This window comes from Fulmarus glacialis, unplaced genomic scaffold (genome assembly GCF_000690835.1).
Source record: "Fulmarus glacialis isolate BGI_N327 unplaced genomic scaffold, ASM69083v1 scaffold49150, whole genome shotgun sequence".
In the NCBI taxonomy this organism is placed as follows: Eukaryota; Metazoa; Chordata; class Aves; order Procellariiformes; family Procellariidae; genus Fulmarus; species Fulmarus glacialis.
The window spans coordinates 30922-51376 of NW_009188119.1; the positions used below are offsets into that span (position 1 = coordinate 30922).

A 20455-nucleotide genomic window follows, 5' to 3' on the forward strand; every position below is an offset into this window, starting at 1 on the left:
ACAAGGAGCTTCTGTTTTCACATTACAAAATTAAGGGCTTAACTGTTAAGCCTTCTTATACTACTATAGTACATTAGAAGTCCTTGATGCCTTTACAGAAAATATAGCAAAGTTTTGTGAAAAGTTAAAAAAAACCGAAACAAAAACAAAAACCCAAACAAAAAAAACCAAACAGTGAAATCAGTGGCTAAATATAGACTGATCTTACATAGAGGAAAATTAGGCTACAGGACTTTCTAAATTCATAGAGATAGCCAAGTAAGACACAAACTATGTTCAATTTCAGTTGATCTGATACTAAGGGAGAAATATTTCCTAGGTTTATAAGAAATTTTACATGACCTTTAATTCAAGGATTCATAGCTGCAAAAGAAGAAAAAAAAATTCTTTATACTAACCTTACTTGATTTTAGGACCTTAATTTGTTCTTCATAAACGGTGTCTTTATTCTTTTCCAAAAAGCCTTCACATTGATATTCCACCTGAAAACCATAATTTTACAAAAAAGTAAGTACTAAAAGTATTTAATAGGAATATTTTGCATAGAATTCACCAGCTGTAACATTCACATTTAAAACAGATAATTCTTGTGGATGTTGAAAATATCAGCTCCCAAGTGCATCTTTGTTAAATATAGATTTTCCTCAAAGAGAGTGCTTTCCAGTAAAATGTAAAACATTAAAACATATAGAGATGAATCCTGTTATTGCATTATACCAGATATACTTCACTGCTGAGAGATGCTTGTGGTAAGACAGCATGATTGAATGGTTACCGTAAAGGTGAAGAATCAAAATGTGTGTTGAGTATCTCCTCCACTGAAGTTATCAGGGCTGCAAAATTGTGTGAAATCCAGATGCAACTGAGAACAAAGTATCTCATCTCATCTCATTAGCTGAGAGGCAATAAGTAGATCTGCCTGCAGCTTATTATGAAAATGTCTCATTTGTACTCAGAAAGACTATTTTTACCAGAAGCAATAAAAAGTCTGAATGTGACAATACATAAGAATCCTCTATCACAGGGCCACGGAGTCTCCTGGACTAGTATTTATTTCACTATCCTAATTCAAGGCTGAACAAAACCCAAAAACTACTGTCAAAAGTCTATACCTTAGAATTCAATATTAATTAATGTAAGTATGCTAACTCTCATGAAACGTCTCACACTAACTCTTCAATCTTGTATCAGCAGAAGTGCAGACTATAAAATACAAAAGCAGACCCTTACAGCAATTTTATTCTTTCAGAGCATACAGTCTGATAGCCATCAGCAGCCCCTCTTTCAGTACAGCCATTTAATGGTGCTCACACAATGACACTATACCCCGAGCTGCAAAACATTTCAAAAAATTCCTGCGGGGGAAGGTGGCAGAGGATCTCCCCAAGGTCTCTCCTCAGCTGAAAGCCCACTCTGAACATTACCTCAGGTACCATTAATGTTCTTACTGCCGGAGACAATGCCAGGAGAGGGCAGCAGAATCTCTGCCTTCTCCCAGAGAAGACAACATCAAGGCACAAAGGTTACTAACCTGCCAGCTATAGCCTTACTTTTTCCTTCATGATGTCTGTACGCATTCACCTAAGCACACAGGAAAGTGTAAAATGCTTAGCACAGACAGCGCATCAGAGTTTAGAGCTTTGCCAATACCTGCTTGGAGCTACTTTTAGCCTTCCTTGGCCCTCACTGCTCTAGGCATAGGAAAGCCTTGTTTTCAAATAGCAAAGTTTAGCCTAATGAACAGTACATGAAATATTAAATAAATCCTTCTTGTTCTCTCATCCACCAAATAAAACAGAACTCATGAATTTAAACAGTTACAGAGATGTTCTTGCTGCTTTCATTAAGGTAATACTAGACACAACAAGAACAGAACCCCTTTTCTACGCATAAATTCAAGAACCTGGGAGAAATCAAGTGGAGGCAAATAAAGGCCTCCAACCCCCCTGTCAGCACATATAGACCCACTGATAAGAATCCCAGAGCTTCTCCAACCTTTTTTCGACAAAGCTGACAATATTCTGAGGCAGCTTCTTTGTTTAACAGGACAATTATCTTACCAGGTTTTTAAAATTTTTTATTTTATTTTAACCTGAGGAGTTGCTCAGTTTGATGATGCACTGTGGGAGCTGAACAACGTGTGCACTCCACCGAGGTACCCCTCATCCAGCTTCCTAGAAATAGCTGTTCGCTGCCTAGCAGAGGCGGGGGTGGGAGCAGTGCAGACTGGCTCCAGCGATAAGAAGGGTGCATTAGCCTCCTTCCTGTTTGCTCATTAAGATGGCAGCAAAACCAACATCGTTTTGTTGTTGCTCTTTAGCTAAAACTACAGTGAGATATATGATTTTCTATTTTATGTATTTCTACAGCGTAACTGGAATTGATACAGTTATGCTGTGAATTGCAAATACACTAAGCTGGCATGTTTTGAAAAAGGATGGTTAGTGGTTACAGCATGTGACAGGAGTCAGGAGCTCTTGTTTGTGTTCCTGGCTCTGCTCAGCTGCCAGGTCAACCTTCTTCTCCTGTTCAGGTGCACAGGCAGGCACACAGTTTTGCAAGAGGCCGGGTAGAGCCAGGGATGCTGCTGCCCAGTCGCTGCCTGCAACAGCCACCCACCCAGGATCCCCTTCCGCTCACACGCTCAGCAACACCAGCCATGGAAGGAGGTACCAGAGGAAAAGTCCTTACCTTGTCAGCAAAGTGCTTGATGATAAAAGCCTTATTTGACAAGCGTGGTTTTTCAAAGAGGGCACATTTATTCAAATGAGTATTATATAGTTTTTGGGCCCAAGTGTCATCTGAGCCTTTTGGCATCTACGGAAGAGAACACACAGCTGTTTAAAATGTCTTGAAAACTTTTCAGTAACAAAAGAAACTAAGACGACAGGGGACAACACTTTGTGGTTTGCTTTCAAACTCCAACTCCTTGGATTTCCAGCACTGCCACAAGCAAGGAAGCTGGTAACCAGCTATGCACTTGCCTTTCTAATACTCTGGACTGGGTGCAGCCCAGCAGCAGGTGTAGCTGCTGTGTGACACATACGATGCTAATAACGCTTCCAGTGTCACACACCTGAAGGCGGGGATCCAAGAGGTGAGTTATCTGACTGAGCAGCATCTCAGCGGGTCAGAACTCATCCACCACCATAAAACATTGCTTGTGATGCTTTGCGATACACAAGAACCCCAAGCTGGGTTTCCATGGAAGTTGACACCACACGCCACCCCCTGTACATGGCTTGGCATAAATTAAACTAAGATAAAAGACAAAAGGTGAGACACTAAGCCAGAGGCAATTTGGAAAAATCTGACAGGACCAAAGACTGCACTTGCTACACTCAGGAAAGAGAAAGGTGCCGGAGTCAATACAAAGTTTGATCAGAGACCCAGAAACAGATACAGACACATGATGGAGAGCAGGGAAAAAAAAGCACGACTAAAACCATTTTTTCTCCTCCTGTAATTGCCAATTCTGTTTGTACGTTCTTCAAATCCTTTCAGCAGCAGAGTGTCAAAATGATGGCTCCACGCAGATGACTTTTCCCTGTGAGGCCCCAGAAGCAGGACGGCTGATGACCCCTTTCTCTATGAAAGCCCTTGAACACACACCTTGCACTCCTCATCCAACAGATCCAGAATTCCCATTTTGGCCTCTATGAGGTTGATGCAAGGCTGATTGTCGTAGAAATCAATCAAGGTCCATGGTATTTGTTCCTTCATATATTCTTCTTGTTCCAGCTTAAAGACATGCTACAGGGCAAAAAGAAAACAATTTTCTGTGAAATATAATGCAGAATAAACACATTGAACTCTCACTTGAATTCATCTTGGCACATTAATCCAGGCTGTCAAGTGACACACTAGTTCAACTGAATAAACCCTTTAACAAGGAAGTGTATGAAAAATAAATCAACCTTTTTTCCTGGACTATAAACAACAGACTAAACTAAAGTGGTCATCCACATTCTCTGCAAATAAAGTCTATTTTTTCCCTATCTTTTTACTATATTGTCCCACAACTATTATGAGCCCTTTCCTCTCATAAAAAACCACCACAAAACCCAGAAAAAGCCTCAAGTGCAGGAACAGCAACTTATAAAGTGGGATGTGCCATGCATTTATGATTTTGGAGTTATGTATACTGCTCTATTTCAAGTAAAATTTCACTATAAATACTTTTGTGTTTCCTTGTAAAAGAACAGAGCTCCGTTTTCCCTTAAATGGCTGCTGATTTTTTTCTAAGATGACGCATTGCATTAAAATATATTCTTCAGCAAAAACCTGCAAGAATAACTCTAGGAGTATTAGCACAAGAAATCCTTTAAGCAAAATTTTGTGGAAGATTTATCTGGTACGAAGATCAGTAACAATGTAGTTGTATATTTATTCAAAAATACTATCACAAAAAACCTGCATAGCTTTAATGAAATGTGCATAGGAGATGAATTAAAACTTCAGGAAAAAAAGATAAGAAGACATTAAACAGGCAAACTGTGGCCTTAATAGCACAAGCACTCTTCTTAAAAACAAAAAGACTGCTGACTCCAGTTATTTTAAATGACGTTTTATCTCCCATTTAAATTTTAATGCACGCTAACTGCTCTGGCAGGCAGAACCGAACTCAGAGCACACCCTGACAGAGCACAGAGCAGCGCTTGGGCAGGGCTTGGGGGCCGCCACAAACACCTGCATTCGTGGGGCCGGCCCAGCTGCCCCCCGAGCTCCGTGCACAAGCCCACAAACGCCTCGTAGCTCTCCGGCACGCATCTGCCAGACAGCAGAAAACTACCCTGACAAAGCGGTTTATCCCTTTTATTTCATTAGCTTAACGCCATTCTTTCCAAAGCAGCGCTGTTAACAGCGCCCGTGGGAGCCATTCCCACCCTGCCGCTTAACGGCTGGGGTACACGCCACGGCTGCGTTACACGCCGAGTTAATTCCTGACAGGAAAGCCAGTGGTAGCATTTTATTGGTAGCATATCCAACCCAAGTCCTGAAAGAAAACATAAAACCATTTCTCCACTGTAAAGGAATTAGCAATTACATGGTAGGAAGTGTCTTCAGACCACTCATTTTCCTTACGGGCTGCAGGTAGCCAGGCAGGGGAAGGGTGGCCGGGGAGGCCGAGCAGCTCTGGAGATGCGAGTGGTGACCGGGCAGTGCTTGAGCGGCCTGCCCTCAGCCAGGCTTGGGCCACCCCGGGCGGCAGATGAAGGCTTGCTGGCTGCCGCCACAGACATTTAAAACAACTTCCACCCCGTGTACCTGCATGGCAGCCCAATGGGTCCATGTCCACCGGTGCTGGGTTTGGTAGCTTGGTGGGGCATCAACACAAAAGCCCCGTCGCCCCATCCTTCATGAAACGAAATGTTGCTTACAGCAACAACGTGAGAGGGAAGGGAACACGGGGACGGTGATCTTTACTAAAGAAGCGAACCCTTACAATTCTTACAGTGACTAGATTTTTGCTGTAGAGCTGAGAAAACTCCGAGATACCTTGTGCTTAGCAGCTATGACATCCTGCTTACAGAGCTGAAGCCAGCCACAGCACTACCAGCACAGAAAGAGCACGCCGGGGCTGGAAAGCCCAGCCTCCTCCAGTGCCCAGCTTACTCCCCGACACGCATCCCTGCCGCTGGGATGAACAATGGCGCAGGGGGATCCAGTCCCGCGAGCACGCACTGCCATGGAGGTACGCTCGTAAAGAGTGTTCAAAGCTATTCCTGTACTGCAGCACAGCCTAGCAACAGACTTGGCATAAATAACTCGCCTCATCATTATGCAGGTAAGATATATAATTACAAACGTCACTAAGGCTGAGGAGAGAGAGAGAATCGTGATCTCTCTGGAGGAGGGGGAAGAGGCGCCTCTTGCCACACGTCAGTCATCAACTTCAGGATACGGCTGAAAACCCTCAAAAAATAACACCAGGAGAGGAAGCGCAGTTGGCAGATTTCCAGCGGCAAAACCCTGCTCTCTGCTGCCCGTGCACAGGCTGTCGTTGGAGGTTACAGAGACGCAGCTAACTCCAACTTCATCCACACAGTGCTCTCATTGACAGGCAATCTCAGGGTCTTAATTGCCAAACACTGCTTCTGTCTTATAATTGTTACTGTGATCAGAATTTCAAATAGTCCCAGAGTAGCAGTTAGTCATAAAATCTATTTCTAGGAGATAGTCGATCTTTCCCCATTCCCCAAAGCCCACGGCCAGGACAGCTGGTTAATAGACTGAAGGAATTCATCGTAACCACTGGGGATCCAATTAGCAGAATGGACCTGGGTGAGGGGAAAGGGAAGAGGAAATGCCAGTCATTTCCTACTTACCATATTGAACTGCTGCTGCAGTTTTTCGTTGGCATAGTTGATACAGAACTGTTCAAAGCTGTTGATTTCAAATGTCTCAAATCTAGAATATGCAGATACTCAAAATTACTAGTGCAGTGAAAAAAAACAGATTAAATGACCCCATAATCTTAAATTCCCTCCCTCCAGTCAAATTCATTGCATTATTCCAGGCACAAACAACCACAATCAAGCAACAAAGCACACAGGGAAATGGCAAATTGCAGTACATGGGCAATTCAGTGATGCTCCCTCTTTAGGCAGGGATGAGGAACACAGGGAAGGGACTGATGTTACTGGAAAGCATGTTAGTTATCTTTGTCCTCTCTAGAAGTGCCACCGCAGAGGAACCATGAGAGGACAATTCCCTTGTAACTTTCCCCGATGCAATACATAAAGGAACTACCAACAGCAAAAATTTGAAATCCCACTATAAATGTCAAACCTGAAAGTCAAGACAAAGATCTTAGACAGCATGTCAAAACTAAACACCTACTTCCTTCAGTTGGAATAAGCAGCTGCTAAGGGCTTGGGGTTTTTTGTGTAATCCATGCAGCGCTACATGATAAAGACAAAGATGCTTTGCAGTAAGATAATTACGTAAGAGATATCGTATCTCTGACAAAAAGACTCACCCATAAATGTCCAACACTCCAATGAAAGAATGCTGTTTTACAGTAGCGTGAAGGGCTTTGTTCACATGATCTACAATCCAGTTAAAGAGATTAGCATAGATATGTTTGGCAAGTGCATCTCTGGCATTGATGGCATGAAGTTTAGAAATTGGCTTGATGTAGGTTTCGGTGGCAGTTGCGAGCTTCCTATGGCAAAGCCAGTGGGCCATCTCTTCATACTCCACACCCATGAGGTCGCAGAAGATGGTGAGGGGTTCATGCTTGGGCTAATAAAAACAATCTCATTAGGTCCTGAAACAGTATTACCAATAGCACACATGCAATCGTGCAATCAGAATAACTGCCTGCCTGCAGTGATCCAACAATAAGCAGCAACAGCAGCTTCCTCAGATCTTCCTCCTTCAAAACGTAACAAGTTCTCTACCCACTTATCACATTCACATCACTGAAGTAAATTAGTGAATCACAGTTTGCCCAAAGGCATTTTACTACACTCGTGTTCACCAAAAAACCCTACACAGAGAACCTGCAACCTTCACAAAAATGAATCACCTAGCTTCACAGGGATGGACTTGGTATTTTGAATTCTTATAGCTAACTGTCTCAGTTTTGAGTGAAGAAGCTAGAGAAATGCAGAGGACAGGACATCAGCTGTGTGCTGGGGACAGAATGGACTTCAGCTCCTGAGCGGTGCTCTCGTCTGCTCATATACATCCACGGCAGGGAGTGACGGGCAACAGGGCATTGCAGCCCAAGCCAAGAACAAAGAGGAAGAAGTGTGGAAGGGCTTTAGTGCTCTGGTCTCAGTATTTAACACAGTATTTTCTCAGTGAATTCTGGAGACAAACATTAAGAGATTGGAGCACATGATCATGGCACTTCTAGAGAGGACAAAGATAACTAACATGATCATGGAACACAAATGGTGTTCTCTAACTCTCAAATTGGACTGTACAAGTGAAAAAATTAAGCTTGGTTTAACAGGGTCAACTAGCAAGGCTTGCACACTGAGATGGGTATGTAAGATTTCTGCACACTCAATGAGTTAAGATACTACATCTTGTGACTAAGAAGCAAACCGATAGCTAGAAATCAAGGAGGACAGACAGGTCTTTCCTCCTAAGGAACTCCCCTAACACTACTTCCTCATCATGTTCACTTTGCACCCGGTGGCTCAACAACATGCTGACAAGCAGCGTCTTGACAAGGACAGATTACAGGGGACTGTTACTACATGCCCAGTAGCTTCAGGGTACATCAGCTTTATCTTTCTATTTCCATGTCCCTCTGACTTCTCTGGGCTTCTTTCAGTCCTTACAGCATACAGGTCTCATGGCAGTGCTGTTACACCTCCAAAATCCAGCTAACTGAGCATGTTTTGTTTCAGTTTAGCCTTACCACTTTACCTGGCTCAGAAGGCAATAATAAAGTAATAATAATAATGAACACTGCACAAAAGAGTGTCACATTAGGGTTACTCAAGCTGACATTACACAAACTGATTCATTCACACAGCACCATGCAAAGCCTTCTGCTCAGCTCCCTGAATCACCACCACTGCATCACTGCACCCGCGCTTCCCAGGCAGACCAGTCTGCATGGTGACAGAGCTCTGCAATGACATGGCTATTGTCAGAGAACAGCACAGATCAGGTAGCGGATGCTATTGAGCAGACATTCACTGCCGCCTGCTAGATGTTTACCACGTCAGGATAGGATTGCACAGGAACTTGCAGCTTTGTACTAGCTCATTCAGTGGGATTCCTGCATTGGAGATACCCATTACAACACAGGCTAGCTCATCATGTCCTGGGGCTCATCAGCTTTCTACCTGTGATCATTAAATGACGCTTTCTTTGTAGTGAAAACCTTTTTAAGACACACCAAAGAGCCAGACTATTGCTGTGGTTTCACAGCAGCTATCCATTAGATCCCACAAACAGATGGTGTCACACCAGGCACACTGATCATCTGTGGCCCGATGAAGGACCTATTGTCTCAGCTCAAGAAACTGCTCCTGCAGATTCTTGAGAAAGCAACTGATAGTAAAATGAGAAAAAACCCCTGCAACTGTTGCTATTTGAAGAGAGAGAAAGATGAAGGCTGTGTAGTCCAGCAGTAGACATTCACGGAAAGGCAAAAGGAGAAACTGGTCACTTGTGAATCCAAGGAAGAGAAGAGTGACAAGCCAGATCTTTTTTGTTTCTCATCTCCAGAATACGGGCTTCAGTAAGAAGCCTTGGTCCTCACTGAATGAGGAGGTTTTTTTCAGATAAGACTATGCAGTCCTCATTGCTGATCTCCACAAAGGTAAAAAAGGACTGATAAAACTGCGACACTTAGATGAATCACAGGAATCATATCTGTATATCCTATGCTCATGTCTAGGCATCCCAGAGGACTTTGCGAAGCATTTGCTTTGCAATTATTTAGGCCATTTTGGCATTTAACATTAAAAAAAAACATCCGGCAAAGCATTTACTGTGGGCAGGGAACGTATTCATGTAGGAATATAAATATCTAGACACCTGTCCAGGACTTCAAAGCTAGCCTGTCTGGTAGAATTTTCTAGGACAGATCAATTACAGTTTTGAAACGAAATTAAGGCAGCCACTGTTATAATATAGAGAGTACTGCCTAAAGTCTCTAAACTGAGAAGAGTTGAATCCATCTGCAAAAAGAACTGTGAAAATGCTAACAAATTAGAAATAAACGCATTGCTTGCATTTTTATATTGTTACTCTTTTTCAGAAGAGGTCCCTGCAAACAAGCAGAAGGCAGAACTTTCAGAGTAGAAACCATGGCCTTCAGCTCATCTGCTACTCACAGGAATAGTGCAGCTGTCGGAATCCCGAGATGCAAACTCCACGTTGCCCAAGTGAAGGATGCCGGCAAGGATTCGAAAAATTCCCATCTGGTAGGAATCAATAATCCCTGAAAAATGATGAATAAAATGTTTTGAATGGAGAGAGAAATAAAGAACCACGAGCTGCAGTTGATGAAAAAATTTATCAAGAAGAGAAAAATGGTGACCGCTGTGTGTTTTTTTCAGAGACTTTGGCATTTGACAGTACTGCTTGGCTTCACTTCTATTAAAAACATTTTACAACCAGATGCAAAAAAAATCCATTAAAATGAACTATTTAATTTGCTGTTTCAAAGTGCTTTGTCAGTGACCTCCAGCACTGTATACGCTACACCAAGGGAATCCACCACTTATGTTCATATAACATGTGCTCCTCCTACACTAGATATGTGATTCCACTGCAATTTAAACACCTTCTTAATGCAATAAAAGTATCTCACTCCCAAAGTTTATCAAACTCTCCAGTTTTTAAACACAACAGAGTATGAAGAAAACATACACAAACAACGTAGAGAATACTTGGGATATGACTCTGTTTTACAAATTACCTAGCAAAGTGCAGGCCTGCCTGGTGTTTACCATTTCCTTAGCATCATCGACACCATCAATCACAGGGCTTCCACCTTGCTTCGTATAATGAAAGTAATTTGCATTCCCTGTAAGAGAAAAAACAAATCTTTTACACACACTGATGCAGAAATTCACAGCACATCTGTAAAGCTGTGTAATGATTAAGTTGCTCTTGGCAGAATCCATGATTTGAAATATGTCAGTATATTTTTGCCTTCTGGCTCATAAGACCCACTTATTCTGGAGAAGAATTTTTTCAAGATTTAACAGTGCAAATAAGTATTCTTAAGCTACCTGGTTCCTAGAATAGGCCCTCAAGCATATTCTCTATCTAACCTTGGTTCAGACTTCCACACCTGTGGAATAATCACTTTGGAAGCAATTTTTGTCCAAGTCTGAGCCAACCACCGACGTGGTAGGTGCAGAGTTGACAGCAGCAGCACTTTGGAATTATGTGGCAGATATTATTATGCTATTATTGCATCAGGATATTTAAAAAATTCTATTTTGCCCATTTTCTTCTCGTTTCTAATTTATGGTCTGGTTTAGTCTTATGACTATCTGTGATCCATTCTGGCTAAGAAGGCGTGGTTGGAGAACTGATAGCTTCATACCACTCTGGGGACAGCACTGGGCTTCACTGGGAGAGCAATAGTTCTCCTGGGTACTGTGTCAATTCCTATGGTTTCAGCGGCCACGCTTCCAGCTGCAGTAACAGACTCCTTTTCTTCTGATCTGCTAAGGTTTCAAGAACGCTGAAAGAAGAGTCTGCTAAATGGCTTCTTTAGTTATAATTACACCAGTTCCTTTCTTTCCTGTGTCAGCAGATGTGAATCCTAAATGTGCCAGGATGGCGCAGAAGAGCAGAGAAACACTTTAAAACCAGAACGTTATTTCAGAAATCAGCACTCACAGCCTGTGCAGTTTTCCCGCTATGAAGCTAACCTTTAAAAATATACAAGAAGCACTGAAATTTATATTGAATTTTAAAAATGATGAGTGATTGCTTGTCCCAAGGTCATCATCATGCCCTTCTTTTACAAAGTACCACTTTCTGTTAAATGAGAAACCTTTCCTTTATCAACATTTTAATTTGAAAAATGAAAAATTTCACGTATCAGTTTTGTGATCAGCCGGTTAGCAGAGATGGTAACGTAATTGTTGGTAACAGTCCAAGTGAAAGCATGCAGATGCAAAATAAGCTTTTCAGGTGCTTATACCAGAAATGGTAAAATTCTCTAGTAGCTGGAGCCATGGAAAAAAGGTTTTAAAGGACCAAGAGAAGAGAATTTCACCCTCACCACTGGAAGGCTACTCTGGAATCCAGGACATAGTAAGTCCTAGTGTATTGCAAAGTATTAGAGCATGCTGAATAAAAAAAAAATCTATTACTTTCATTTTATCTAAAAACCACAAAGTCTGAGATCTGCCATTTTAGTTATTTTCAATATATTTTAGTCTTTGAAGGTTTAAAAGTTTAGAATTTAAAAGCCAGCAATTCTTCTTTTGGTTCTATGGCTCAAAAAGCTCAGAGATGCTGCTTTGTACCTACAATTGCACAACACAGTGAATGTGAATTTCATACCTAATCGTAGAGTTTTAAACTCAGGTAATGCTGCAGAGGCACAAAGTTGGTAAAAGATGTGGTAATTTCTCTCCTCTTCTGCCTTTAAAAAGAAAGGAATTGATTATTTTTCACAACTTTACAAGTGCCAGAAACATCCATGAGTAGAAAAGAATTACTCTGTTTAATGCTTTCTCTAGCATTACATTAAGAGCATAGAAGCCGCATGAAAAAAGGAAAGATAAATCAGCATCTAGCATTTCCTCTTTGATTAATTTAACTCATTTTCAACAGCAAGAAGCATGCAGACATTTTCATTTAAAAAAAATGTATGATTTCACTTTTCAGAACTGTGGATTACTATTAAATATAGATCAGGATTCTATGAGTGGGTGAAATGATCATACTTAAAAGCTTTTCATTTTCCAAAAATAACTAATACCATTCGCCTCAGCATTTATAGTAAGCTGGTGAAGGGAGTACCTTTCTTGCCAAGGCAAAGCTGGAATTTTAAAATGAAGGACAAACACAGCTCAGAAGGTTATGACTCATGACCAACACCGTAATTCTGAACTTAAGTGCTCTAAATTTCATAACTTCAAAACAAAACAAAAAAAAAAAGAAAAATACTCTCTTCCAGCTAAACCATGTGCAAGGAGTCTCTCTTATTCTTAAAATATACAATGTACTTCACTTAACACCCCTACACAATGCAAACTGTAATTATTTGTTTTATACTTTTAGGTAGCCAGTCAAGCTCATTTTTACTGAGCTCTAGACTATAAGGTAGGCAAAGATGGAGAGGAAATGTGGGAGACAAAAAGGTTGTGGATCGGTTCAAGTATGAAATACCAAAATGAAGAGAGTTCATGAAAGATGAAATTACATATTCTCATTTGCCTAAATAACGGCAATTAAGACTCATTCGTAATTATTGCGATAACAGTGGGTTTTAACAAGAGATTGAAAGTGAGCTAAGATGGCAGCTTTACAAACCACAACAGAGAGCACTTCTTGAGCATGAGTGGTTTCTGCTAGGTTTTGAAGCCCTATTCCGTAATACTATGATAAGGACAAACTCGTATCTAGTCATGCACTGAAAGTATTTCATGTTTAAATACACAGCCTTTTTAATAGACATTTTACAACTACAAATAATTTGTATAATGAAGGACTGATTTGGTTTTCCTCTTCTCCCCACGTGTGCTATATTACAAATACACTATTATGGCCATCTCTTAGGAGAGAGAACTAGTATCAGCAAGCAATAGCTTTTTTTTTTTTTTTAGCATAGTCACACAAATATACAATAAGATTGCATCAGTATTACCTGAAACACCACTCTTGATTTTTCCAAGAGGTAAGTTCTCATGTTAGCACCAATGATTCGATACCTCTTATCAAAACCAATTTCAATGTATTTCCCAAAGCGACTGCTGTTGTCATTCCGCGTAGTTTTGGCATTTCCAATAGACTGAAAAAAGGGAATATTGTAAAGGTTAAACAGCTTTTAGAAATCATCAAATCTATTTAATCACCTACATGGCTCATAAACACTTAACAACATTAATTTTGTCCTGGTTTCAAAATAATCAAGAACTTAGTAAAGAATGATCTCCGCCTGGTCAACAAATTACATCAAAATATGGTTATTTCATTAACTCAAGATCGGGAGCTGATCTTCCTAGCAATGATTTCACTTCCACATAATCAAATTTTCCAGCTAAAAATCCTTTATTGCTCTCTGAAGTCTTTTAGAAGGAATTAAAGAGTCTAACAGAATGCTCACATACACCCAAATTTCTTCTAAGGACTTAATAAAACTATAACAATTATTTCACACTGTATATATTTATATATGTATGTGTAGAGATATATGTATAGTACTTGCAACCTCTGTAAGTCTACCTATCATAAACCCATAGTCCAGCGAATAGCCCCTATGTTCTGTCTGGCTAACAACTTATTATTATTACTACTCCATAATCAACCACATTTACAAACTACTTCTGCAAACATATCATTATAAAATATTTACTGTGTGCCTAAATATAATCTAAAAATCAACATGTACAGACTCGTGTCATTTGCCTGAAATTGAATCTCTTCCACAGCAGCTTGGTTACTGACTTAGAAACAGTCTTCAATGCTGCCCTACCTGCCTAACTTTCTTAGATGAATTCAATACAGCTTCATATAGAATAAACAATATTTAATGTATTTCCTCTATACCACACCGTCTTGGGATGCCCAGGGCAAATGATGACTGTAGTTCCTGAACAGTCTTGGTGCACCTCTGCCTTACCTCATCAGCGTTAGGATTCACCCCGCAACAGGTACCAGCTGGATATATCAGAATTCCAGGCATGCAAATTACAACATGCTGAACTTCAAAGAAAAGCATTTTCTCTTCTCAATTAGATCATGTTCTAGACATCATATAGCAATTCACCTTCCAAAAAAATCCTAAAGATATCTCTGAATCAAAAGCAATGGCATTTGGAGTAATTCAGATACAGCACGCTGCCTTTTATCATATGCCACTGTGTGTATGTTATCAAGTACCTCTGAAGTGCACCATAACTAAAGAACACAGAGTTGTATCTATGTCCTAGTTTCCTACTTCACGTAGCCATCTTAGGAACTCTGTACTGAAATAAAACTTGAGAAAAACAAATGAGAGCAAATAGCAATGCTGAGTATCGGTATTCCAAATCTGTAAACAAAAGGCCAGTGAATCGGTAAGGGCTAGCCACGTACAGCAGGGATTAGACTTTCAGAAACCCCACCACAGCAGCAGCAGCACCACGCACGCCTGACCGAGCAGATGTCAAAGTGGGTATCAGACGAACAGTTGCTATAAAGGCTGTAAGAACAAATTGCATCTCTGCAGTTCTAAGAAATACTGAATTCATTCAAACTGAACGTACTCAAACTGCATTTCTTGTGTTTTAAAATTGCTACTGTGATATATTTTGTTAGTGGTGGTAGCAATATAACATTACGGTATTTTCAGACACCAATTACTACTTTGAAAGGTACTACTTATAAAAACAGTTAAGAAAGTCTTTGGTGTTGTAAGAGTGCTTACCAGAGTACATACTAAGCTGTAGAATTTGCATAGCTATACAGGGTAACAAAGAATGAGAGCCAGGAAATTACATATAAAAATGTGTTTTAAGACTCGACAATTTCTACATTTGCAATAGGAAAACTGTATATAGTTATTGACTACAAAACTAATTATTCAAATAGTTGCTAGAAATGTATAGTGGTCTCTTGATATTACAGAGTAATTAGTAGGCAAAGATGATGTGAAATTCTGATACTAATGATGGTAGCTCAGAAAATGCTGATGTTTAGGTTGTCCAAATAGAAATTAAAAAAAAAAATGACCTTCTGCTCCTAAGATTTTATAATCAACTTAGCAAATGAGGAGTTTCCTGTTTCTAAAATGAATTACTCATTTTCTTCCTAATCTTCATGGGTTAATTTGTGTTTCTGCTGATTTATCAGCTGAAGAGTTCGAAACATTAATTTTGCTATCCTAGAGTCTGTCTCAACACCAGATTTCACAACACTCACTCTATAGCTTATATAAAGTTCAAGTGTTTGAAGTTAAAAGGATAACTTTCATGTAATTATAACAATGTTTAAAGTAATTGAAATTTTAGATATACCCAGGTTCATGAAATTGTTGTTACCCCTAGAAAATAAAAATAAAGCACCACCATTGTTTTTCAGTGGATAAAAGGATAAAAAAGGATGGAAAGTTCATTTCTAGTCCTCAATTTAGATTTCCTTGCTTTGGAAATTAAATCAGACAATTAGCGGTGAGCTGATGGCCACTGATTGGGAGGTGGGATCCAAGGAGTGAAAGAGAAGGATGTATGGTTTAGGCTTTGAGACCCAAGAAAAGAAGTGGCACAGGAAAACCTGTAGACAGTTTGCATTTCACCCCGTAAACAAGTAGCAAACTGCAGATCCACCCTGCAGAGTCTCTGACCACAGCTGTCACTCAGCGGGTGAGGACGCCTGGCCCCAGGTACCACCTCTGTGGTGTGCAGGGGAAGGCAGAAGGGGCATTCAGCACCCTGGTCCTGTCAGCCACACACCGAATCTCAACGTGGCCAAGGATGGTACGACACTTACTGCCAACGTTGGAGCAGTGAAAGGAGTACTCTGGGATTAGCTCATACCTGCAGAACTGCCACGGCTCCCCAGGGCCCAGGCTGCTCCCGCTGGGGCAGGTGCAGCTCAAGACAAGGCTCAGCTCCCCCGGCTGCCTCCCGTAGCTGGACATTTGGATCCCACAACAGCAGAGCCCACTGCTCATCAGGGCACAGCTTGTTTTATCCCACAAAACAGTTTCAAAAACCACACAGCACCACAAACCAGGCACAATTACCTTGTGACAGAACACACACAACTGTGATGGGGTAGCTATAGTTTGAGTATCATGAACTCCTCACGCCAGGAGGAAAGAAGGAATAACACACAGTTCATTTTTAAAAATACCTGAGAAAGAAAACAATGGCAGCATTTTGCATTTCACATTTCACTGCGTGCACTCCATTCACTCATGTCTATCCACTAATACTTACATTATTGCATAGAGATGCTAAACATTTACCAAAGCATCAGTTGTCCTAAGCATTTTTCTTAGGTTGTCCATAGGCAGGCGCATGTGCGTGCCTATGGACAGTGCTACTTCTCTCAAGGAATTCCCCTGAGACTGTTTCTCTCTGGTGAATCATTTCTTAACATAGTTCCTTAACTTCAGCTACTTCTACGCAAAGGCAAAGACACAAAAAACAATTCACATTAGCCTAAGAAATGTTTTCTGCTTGGCCACGACCTCGGAATTACAGCACCTCCTGAGCTTCCCGGAGAACAGAGATCCTGAATCAGGAGGGAACTGTACGTTTTATCTCACAGCCTACTGCCAGCACCTATGCTCCCAAGCCAATGGCTTTGGGACTTGATTGCAGTTAGTTACACAAATTTCCAGAACTGAAACATTAGTCTGAGCTCATTATAGCAAAATTATGTCTTCTGTCGTGTTTTTCTGCTCTGAAAGAAACTGTGTACATCTCACGTAACTTTGCTTTCTCAGTCTATCTTCCCTAACCGTATTTCCTAAAATTGAACGTTTGCTTTACTCAACAACTCTCTTCACTTCAAAGTATAATCTACCTGCCCCTACACGTTCAGTGGGTAAGACCAGAAGTTTTAATCCTCTTTGGAATTTCACACACAAAAACAGTGTTCTGCACTTGCATTTGGCCAGCGGTCTGGGAACTACCAGTTTTACAAAGCTGAATAGATTTAAAGCAGTATTCATATAAAAATCACTTTGTTATGTGAAATACATTAGCAATACAGAAACATTACCTCCTGCCTTCTCTCTATCTTTCATAAATACTACACAAAATGATGCTTAAAGCACCTCCTGGTAAATGGATTAAAACCAAAATTTTAGAAGATATTTATTCTAGGTTCTTTGATCCTTAAAAAAAGTATGGATTGCTCTCTCTACTGAACGCTTATGTTAGCCCCAGTACAATAACTGCAGGTGGAGGGTGGGGGTTAGTGCAGTAGCTCTCTTACCTCCATGATGGGGTTGGAGGCCAAGACTTTCTCCTCAACATTGGCTTCACTGGCAGATCCACTGACCGTGGCGAAGTACCTCATGGCATACTTAGCAGAGACGGTCTTTCCGGCTCCAGATTCCCCACTGACAATGATTGACTGATTTCGCTCATCTCTGAAACACAAAGAGATGTTAATTACCAGCTGTTCTCTCAAGGACACTTATTTTTTGTGTCCCCAACTTGGCAACAACCCTTCCACCATAAATGTTAGCAATACAGCAATAATATAAATGTATGTGGCAGAAAGAAGGCTGTTAGTGACCACACTGCCCGAACGGCTGACTGGACTGCCTGCGACCAGGATGCTCAGTCAGGATTGATGCTGCCACCACAGCCCAGCCAGCCAGCAGAGCTGCTCTGGAGAACCTGGCTACGTAAAGTACCTGCTACCACTATTCACTACGTGCTTCTGCAGCTACTTCTATCCAGAGTCTCTGGTAAAGCGCTCCACTAAATTATCAGTGCTCATTTGCCATCTTGCAGATAGAGAAATCAACAGCAGAGTCAGCAACAGAAACCTTTCGTCCTTCTCATCTAATGACCAGCTTTTCCCAGAATTGTTCTGAATCTGAAAAATTCAAGCAGGGCTGTTCAGGACACAAATAGCAGCTCTAGAGTGAAGACGATCCCTTTGTTGTGAAGTAATTTCTTCTCATTTAAAAAAATAATCTCCATTTGCAATTTTCTCTCATCTCAAAGAGGCCTCTGTCCATAAACCCGAACTGTGTGACTAATACACTACAAAATAACAGGGATAGAAATTAGCATTTATATAGCCTGAATCTTTTAAAATAAAGACCATACATGCTTTATACAGTATTTTATATTTCCAAAGCAAAAGAATTTAAAATTAATGGCATTTCAAAATGCTCCTATGAACTGCGTGAGCTTAACTCTATCTTACATACTGGAAAGCAGAGAAAGAAGGAATAATATTTTACCCCAAAGATTTTCAGAGCTGGAACACAGAAAGTATGACCAAGCCCCCGACCAGGCTGCACTTACAGCACAGTAACTGTGAATGAACTGTCGGGTGTGCACACGTTCAGGCAGCACACATACAGTCTGCACAGCCTCCGAACGCCTGCTGAGGCCACCAGTAAAGGCTACGCAGGGGAACCGAAGAAATATGCATGGAAAAACTATTTGGTTTCTGTAGCCTAAAGGTCCTCCAGGAGATCTGGGGTTCTATTTCTGAGATGGTCAAAAAAAAGCTGCTGATGAAATTATGAAGCTAAATCACAGATCACATTGTTATTCTCAAGCTGCTACCTATCTTCAAAAATGTCCCCAAGCCCCCAGATAAGAGCATGACTCCAGCATCTACGTCGTGTTGCACAAAGATGTGGGCTGAAGGAGCCACTGGTTACATCACCCATCTCCAGGAGAGCCAAGGCGGGATTCATTTAACCGAATGAAGGCATCGGCTGAAGCAGGTTTTCCGTATTTTGATAAAAGGAAATGATTTTAAACGGCTGGGTGCTGATTTAAATTTAATAGGAAAGTGTTAAGAAGATCAAAGCAACCTAATTTTATGTTCTCAACTTCCATTTAACACATGCGATAGGTGTGAATAACTACAGCACAGTTCACACATTCACATACACCAAGCTGTCAGTCTCAGTGGAAAGTTGTGGGAAAGCACAACTGTTCAGCTTGACACCAGGTTGCGTGTAGTCCAGGTTACGCAGACCAAACTGCCAGACATGCCAGCCTTGGCCACAGGAAGGTGAAAACACCGCCCGTGAGACCGTTCCTTACAGCGGCCATCAAGCCCGCTGCGCACCTCCTGAGGGAGGTCCGTGGTGCCTGGATGGCTTGCGGTAGCAATGAAGATTTCCAGCTGGGAAAGGAAGAAGAAACACTCTTGCTTCTTCCCTGTCCCCCCCGCCTCAGTCCACTGGCGGCAGATAGACATGCATGAGGGACAGCCTGCAGCTCTGCACGTCAGGAGGTGGCGTGAGTTGTATGGATGCTCACATTCAAAAAGAGGAGTGAGAGAAGTCCAGCCAAAGACCTAAATGGGATGACCAATAACAAACAATTTTCCTCTCACACAGACAGTTCCTGCAGTGAGTCGAAAACAGAGAACAATTTCTTGATAGGGCAGGCAGTGCTCTTTCTTCTATCCCTCCACTGCTCTTTCACACAGAAAAAAACCCCAACCATACTATTATAAAATAGGAAACTTCTGGTCTGATTTCAGGAGCTGCGTAACACAGGAGATGGGCAACGACATAACAAGCTTTTAATTTGTAGATCACCAGCTCTGTTTCGTGTATTAAATATCATTAAATATATGAAGACTCAGGAAGCTCAAGTCCTATGAAATGTATCCTCTGATGATTGAGCTTATTTTTAGCTTAGTTCCCAAAATACAGAAAACAAAGTAATGCAACCTCAGTACTACAGACTTCTGACAAAACTGTCAACAAAAAACTAACTCTGCTGCCAAGAGAGGAACATCGAAATAAAGGTGTCTCCTTCTAACTGTCACGTGGCTGAAGGGCACGTGTGTGAGCGGGGAAAGCGCACGCTGGTTTTGCAGTCGGGAGCTCAGGAGTGGTAGGAAACACCGGGCTCTTCAGAGCACTGCAGAGGAGGAAGCCCCATGTCCTCAAAGACAGTAATGAAAAAATGAGCTTGAAATAATTTCTCCTTAAGAATACTGTTGCTAATTAGCCTAGAGTTTCCTTCCCTCACGTCATAAGATATGAAGATGTACTCTTCTCTTTAGGACTCATTCATGTGCTCAGGAATAAGGGATCCATTATTATTTTACTGTATAAGTACATATACACATACACTGTTCATAAATT

The 20455-nt window shown here is 41.2% G+C and overlaps 1 protein-coding gene across 1 annotated transcript in view; it reads right to left on the reverse strand.

Moving 5' to 3' along the window:
- MYO5A (myosin VA (heavy chain 12, myoxin)) overlaps window positions 1-20455 on the reverse strand; it is a gene marked incomplete at its 3' end in the record, with an annotated part of 74271 nt that overhangs the window by 29472 nt on the left and 24344 nt on the right. Inside the window, 11 exon segments of the mRNA XM_009577166.1 lie at window positions 234-236; window positions 399-482; window positions 2692-2817; window positions 3613-3753; window positions 6330-6411; window positions 6983-7248; window positions 9810-9916; window positions 10397-10504; window positions 12004-12085; window positions 13313-13456; window positions 17593-17749. Coding sequence (XP_009575461.1) covers window positions 234-236; window positions 399-482; window positions 2692-2817; window positions 3613-3753; window positions 6330-6411; window positions 6983-7248; window positions 9810-9916; window positions 10397-10504; window positions 12004-12085; window positions 13313-13456; window positions 17593-17749 — 1300 coding nt within the window.